This window comes from Saccopteryx leptura, chromosome 1 (assembly GCF_036850995.1).
Source record: "Saccopteryx leptura isolate mSacLep1 chromosome 1, mSacLep1_pri_phased_curated, whole genome shotgun sequence".
In the NCBI taxonomy this organism is placed as follows: Eukaryota; Metazoa; Chordata; class Mammalia; order Chiroptera; family Emballonuridae; genus Saccopteryx; species Saccopteryx leptura.
The window spans coordinates 263,643,943-263,649,835 of record NC_089503.1 but is presented as its reverse complement, the minus strand read 5'-3'; the positions used below and the strand labels follow the sequence as shown (position 1 = coordinate 263,649,835).

Below are 5,893 nucleotides of genomic sequence, written 5' to 3'. Positions count from 1 at the left end.
TGAGCTTTGCTCAAACCAGATGAACCCGCACTCAAGTTGGTGACCTCGAGGTCTCGAACCTGGGTCCTCCGCATCCCAGTCCGACACTCTATCCGCTGCGCCACCGCCTGGTAGGCAAGAGAATTATTAATTGCTCTTTGAGAAATACTTCAATGAAAGCTAAAAGAGTCTGAGGGAAGGGGGAGCAAGTCCTGGGACCACCATGTCACCTGAAGGCATTCATTGTGTGTTGGGAGGAGGCTCCGACTTCTTCACTAGAACAGAACCTCCACCTAGCACCTCCCAGCAATGAACAGGAAGCACTTGGCTAAGAATGCTCAGAGGAAAAAGGACATAGAAGGGCCTGAAACTGTCCTTCAGAGGATTAGGCCAGGGTAGAATACAGGGACAAAGCAGCTCTGTTCACTTCCTTGGACAGATTCTCAGAATCTCTAATTTGAAAATAGGCCTGACCTGTGGTGGCGCAGTGGATAAAGCATCAACCTGGAAACGCTGAGGTCGCCGGTTCGAAACCCTGGGCTTGCCTGGTCAAGGCACATATGAGAGTTGATGCTTCCAGCTCCTCCCCCCTTCTCTCTCTGCTCTCTCTCTCCTCTATAAAAATGAATAAATTAAAAAAAAAATAGACAGACAAAAGGAAAGAAAACTAACATTTACTGAGTGCCTACTATGTATACCTGGCCTCGTGCAAGGAGTTTTCACTTACAATATCCCATTTCATCCTCACACCAACCCTGTGAGGTAGGTAGTATCCTCATTTTTGTCAGATGAGAAATTTGAAGCTCAGAAAGGTTAGGTAGTTTGTGCAAGGTCACACAACCAGTCACTGATAAGAGCTGAGCCTGAATTCTGAGTCTCAGACCCAAACACTCCGTGCTCTCTCAGACACTGCCCCCAGGAGGAAGGAGTGGGTGAGGCAGCAGTAGCTGTCTTTCCACTTTCCACTGTGCAAGCCAAGACGGCGGTGGCCAGGAGAGGGAGCCCTCTTCCACAGAGCCCTCTCAACCTGGGAAGATGCAGTCAGTTGAAGAGATAAATACAAATAAATAGAAGGGACAAGTCCCCCAGCAGCAGAGACATGCAGAATCCACACAGGGGGAAGATCATGGCGCTGTTCCCAGCTGTTGAGGGAGGGAGCCCCACGGCCCTTGGGGAAAACTGGAATGAACTGACAAAGGCTGGAGTGGGTACACCTAACCAGGCTGCTTCTGGGTCGCACGGATTTTAGAACAAAAGGTCTGGAGCAGGCAGCAGCCACGGGCACAGTCACCATCATCTTCCACCTGCTCATTTTACCGGTGTTTGTGATCCAAGAGGGACTCAAAATCAGGGGAACATACAAGTTTGTGCTTTATATGTCCCAGGACTGTCATGTCCCCTGTTCTACTCTCTCCAAGGCTCACGGACACCAGCTCCTGCCAATCGATAGAGAAGGCAATGAGAATCAAAACCACACAGCCCATCAATCAGTTCCAACTTTAACGTCATAATGCCAAGATCCCTTCTTCCTCATTTAGCACCTTTTCCTCAACACTCCACAGCCTCTGCCCTCAACCATGCAGGCTCTCACCTGCAGGAAAGAGCAGGCCGTTCCCATTGTCACGTCCAGCGTCACTTTGCCCAGGAGGAGCTGCACCTTTCCCGACTTGCGGATGAGTAGCTTGCCAACCTGACCTTCTGTCAGGTCAGCCAGAGTACAAGCATTCTCTGCCAGCCTGGCTTCCTGTGAAGAGAATTAGGGTACAGAACAGAGTAAGGGACTGCTTCCTCCATCTTTCAGGAGCAAAGCCTTTCCCAAAGGAAGGCACCAGCAGCAAAAGTCAGCAGACACTCCCCAAGGAGGGCTTTTTCCTGGGGTTGCTTGTCACTGGTTACAAAACAAAACCCAGAGCACACAGACAAAATATGAATAACTGCTGAAACTGGGTAGTGCCACATGAGGGTTTATGTTTTCTCATTTGTACATGTTCAAATATTTTCATTGTAAAAAGTAAACATACATGTGATTGAGATTAAAGTACAAAGTCCCAAGCCCCATATGGAAAGAAAGACCAAATGCACATTATTCTCGAAACTCAGCCTGGGTGGCACACCGCTGCTGCACCCAACAGGTCGCTGCTTCCCATCCTGATCGATCCCCCGCATTGTCATCAAGCTCACTCCTAAGCATACCCGGTCCTTCTCCTGCTTCACGACCATCATCTGTCCATCCTCACTCTGCACCTCCGTTTTGATAGGCTTGATATCCTGAGTTGGTGGCTGGCCAGGCAGCGTGTCTGGCAGCTGGAGGAACAGCAGCTCTTCCTCCTGTGTGAGGCTCAGCTCCCTGAGCAGCTCCGCCACAGACACATCCTTTGGGAGGCCCGGGGTCTTTCTGGCTGCTCTGGGAGGAGCCTTCATCCTGGCCTCCTCCTCTTCCTCCTCCTCCTCATCTCTTGGCTCCTCTTTCACTGCGTGAGGTAACAAAGATGGAAGAGCTATCAAGTGGCCACCCTCTAGGTCATTACATTGTATCCATCTCTTCACCCCTGACTGCTTCACTGTCACTCAGCCAGGAAGCTGGAGGGAAACACCTGCTGTGAGCAGGGATCCACCAGTTGTATGACTCATCTAGTAAGAGGTATCTGTGGCTAGGCCCACCAGTCCATGTCAGCACAAAACCTTTGAGAGGGAGACTCTAGCATTTTGTTCAGGCCATGTATTTCAGTTTAAATGGGAGACGACCTGATTATGAGCAGCAATCCAGGAGGTCCACAGAGGGAGGGCAGCTACAGAAATGAAGCCGAGATGTTAACTGACATGGAATACCTTTCACAACAGGCACATCCACCTCCATGTCCTCTTCCTTGGGGCCCGCCAGCCAAGGTTTAACATCTGGTTCTTCACTCTCTTCCTTAAACAGCCACCCGGAGTGAGCAAGAGGCAGCTGGACAGGCATGTTTCGAGTGTCATTCCTCAGCCCGGGGTCATCGATGAACTGCCAAAGAGGAGTCAGGGGTTCACACGGCCTGGCCAGCATACACACATACGGGGAAAGCAGTCCACTTTAGCCCTTTTCTAATGGAAAATTCCTGCTGCTCACCAGGCTTCCAGCCAGCATCAGAGAGCAATTCTTTCCCCATCCCTGCCTCCCACAGGCCCTTTCTCCAGCCATAAGGGCCCATCTCCTAGCCCACAGGTACCTACATCATCCTTCTCCAGCATGCGCAGGATCTGTTTCGTCTCTTCATCCGTCTCCCTCTTCTCTTTTTTGATGTTGATGATGTGAGAGGGCCCCATGTCCGACACATCTATAGTTTTATCCCAGTTCCCTGTGCGAAATCACCCAGTTCACCAGGAGTGAGGAGAGGCCGAAGGCAAGAAAACTCAACTGGGAGCCAGGGGGTCCCACCACCCTTGCCCTTGCCTAGGGCAGTTGGAACTGAAATCCGCTGATCCCTTCCTCCCGGAGCCCTGGCATCTTTTGTACCCTTTTTCTTCATCATTTCAGCTGGGCCCTGCTCAAAGATGGAATGGGACTGGATCACTTCTGGGCGACCCCGGCCCCGTCCATGCCCCTCTCGCTGTCGGTCTCTTTCACGCTTCTCCTTTTTGATAGTTACTTCTTCCTTGGGCCTGGAAAAGAGGATTAGGGACACCACCCATTTACCCTGCTTCAGAGAACTGCTCTCATTCCCTCACATCACTCCACTCCACCTGAGCCAACAACTACACCAAAGAAATAGAAGCTAACCCTAAGTCTAACACCCTTTTTATTTCCTTGACGGACAGAACCCTTTCAACTTGCTTTCCTTTCCTTTCTTGTTTGAGAGTATACATTGGAACTGTACCTCAAAAGTTGAATTATATGGGTAATAGGAATGCAGCATAATCAAATGTCAAAATAACCTAGAGATGTTTTCTCTGAACATATGTACCCTGATTTATCAATGTCACCCCATTAAAATTAATAAAAAAAAAAAGCTGGAATTACAGAAACTGCCCAAAAACATTAAATTTTTTTTGTATTGATTGAAAACAGGAAGAGTGAAATGTGAATGAACTTAAGGGGAAATGTGATACATCCTTGTCTAAACTAGTGGCTCTCAACTCTGGCTGTAAAAGATAATCACTCGGATTCACTACAAACAAGTTACATCACAACTCTGGGAAGGACTCCCAGATATCGGTATTTTTTATTTTTCAAAGCTTACACATTAGAATCAGCTGGGAGCCAGCGCTGAAGAGAACTAAATACACAAATTTAAATTTCTGAGCCACATACCTAGTTATTTCCCAAAAGGCCCAAATTTAGAGCAAGTAAACAAGGGGTGAGTATTCAGAAGGCCTAGCTACTTACTCTTCCTTGATTTTCCGACTGATGATATTTGGGGTGAAGGTTTTCTGAAAGTGAAATACAGGAGTCACTGATTTGGTAAATTCTGATCCCAAAGTACAGAGGAACAGAAAAACTCCCAAAGGGAATTGATCCTCTATGAACCAAGACATGGCTCTCTCTCTGCACATTCCATACTGTTGTCAGAGGTTTATAGAAATACACATGTGCTTCAAAAGGAGGAACATCAAGTCATGGTGCCAGCAGAGTTACACACAAAGGGGCAGCAAAAACAAATTTTAACTAGCAGCCTCAATACCTGCATTCTGAAAGAGCCTTCAAGACTTCTAAAAGCAAAGGCACTAATGTAATCTCATCTGTCTTCAAACTGCTACAGAGAGCCCTATCATAGGGAAAGAACTCAAGTAGGAAAGACAGTATTCATAAGCAGATGATAGATTAGATTGCCACCAGAATTTCCCTAGGCAAACCTAAGTCTTTAAAAATAATATGGCTGCTTTATGCTTGTCATCTTCCCCCTCCCCACTTTCAGGGTTACTCCTCACATCTCCAGTCAGGACATAATGGGAGAGGACACACAGCCTCGAATGCCACACCTAGGATTCACTGTACTTCAGAACAGAAGGGCACACACTAGGACCCATGGCAAAGTTTATGCCTGCGTGACTTTCATGGTTTTATTAGAAATGTCGAAACAAAAAAGTAAATATACACTGTTCAAGTTGCTTTTGAACTAATTAGAATTCAGTGGTCTTCACCATCTCTGAGAACCATGTCTACTGCTTGTACCTAACATCCAGACTTCCAGGTGGGGCAGGCCCCCCAGAACTTGTAGACAGAAGTCTGCGACGAGATCCGTAAGGCCCCGCACCACACCTGGCACACGGTAGGCCCTACATGAACGACAGCTGAACCCCAGGAGCCTGGAATTCAAGGTAGTCGGGTACCTTCTTCACTCCCCCGAGGGTGAGGTCCCTGGAGCGGATTGAGGGAAGGCGGCCCGGGGTGAGGGGAGGCGCCGGTCGCCGTCCGATAAGCCCCCGGGCCCCAGAGAGGAGGGTTCGGGGCCCAGCTGGAGCGCTGGGCTCGCCCGCAGCGTTCCCTTCCGACATGTTGCCTAGGAGAAAAAAGGAAAAGGACAACAGTCAATCGAGGGGATGGACACGCGGACCCCGAGCGGAACCCCACCCACCTGGCTGCCTGCCCTCCCCCAGTCAGTGCGTCCCTCCATGCGGAGCTTCAGCTCCGCCCTTCCCACGTAGCGACACGCGGGACCACCCGGCCAGGGCCCTTGATGGCCCTCTCCCCAGGCTTCGGCCGGGCACAAGGAAGGGGCGCACCTCAGCGCACCTTGAACCCACACCCCACGAGTCCCCGACTTCAGCTTCGGCGCTGCCCACAGTCGACTCTGGGTCTCGGCGTTGGGCGGAAGTCTGCGTGGCGGGGCCCAGGCGCCGCCATCTTGGCGCGAAGCGGAAGTGAGGTCGATGGGCGGGGCCGGTCACACTATTTATCCCGCGGATCCCCACTTGTCTCCGCCTTCTCTTCCCGGTTCTT

The 5,893-nt window shown here is 50.0% G+C and overlaps 1 protein-coding gene across 2 annotated transcripts; it reads right to left on the bottom strand.

Annotated features, from left to right (window-relative positions):
• Positions 1 to 637: 637 nt before the first annotated feature.
• Positions 638 to 5,813, bottom strand: POLR3D (RNA polymerase III subunit D). 2 transcript variants are annotated; one of them, XM_066351420.1, is made up of 9 exons: positions 5,677 to 5,813; positions 5,284 to 5,453; positions 4,340 to 4,383; positions 3,470 to 3,615; positions 3,187 to 3,311; positions 2,809 to 2,977; positions 2,173 to 2,450; positions 1,571 to 1,723; positions 638 to 1,415 (listed from the first exon to the last, which is right to left on the bottom strand). In XM_066351420.1, the coding sequence occupies exons 2-9, from the start codon at positions 5,446 to 5,448 to the stop codon at positions 1,293 to 1,295; spliced, it is 1,203 nt and encodes a 400-aa protein (XP_066207517.1). In that variant the 5' UTR covers positions 5,449 to 5,453; positions 5,677 to 5,813; the 3' UTR covers positions 638 to 1,292. The 2 variants fall into 2 exon arrangements, with proteins under 2 accessions (XP_066207517.1, XP_066207508.1); XM_066351411.1 differs by having other exon boundaries at positions 5,687 to 5,813.
• Between the last annotated feature and the right edge of the window lie 80 nt (positions 5,814 to 5,893).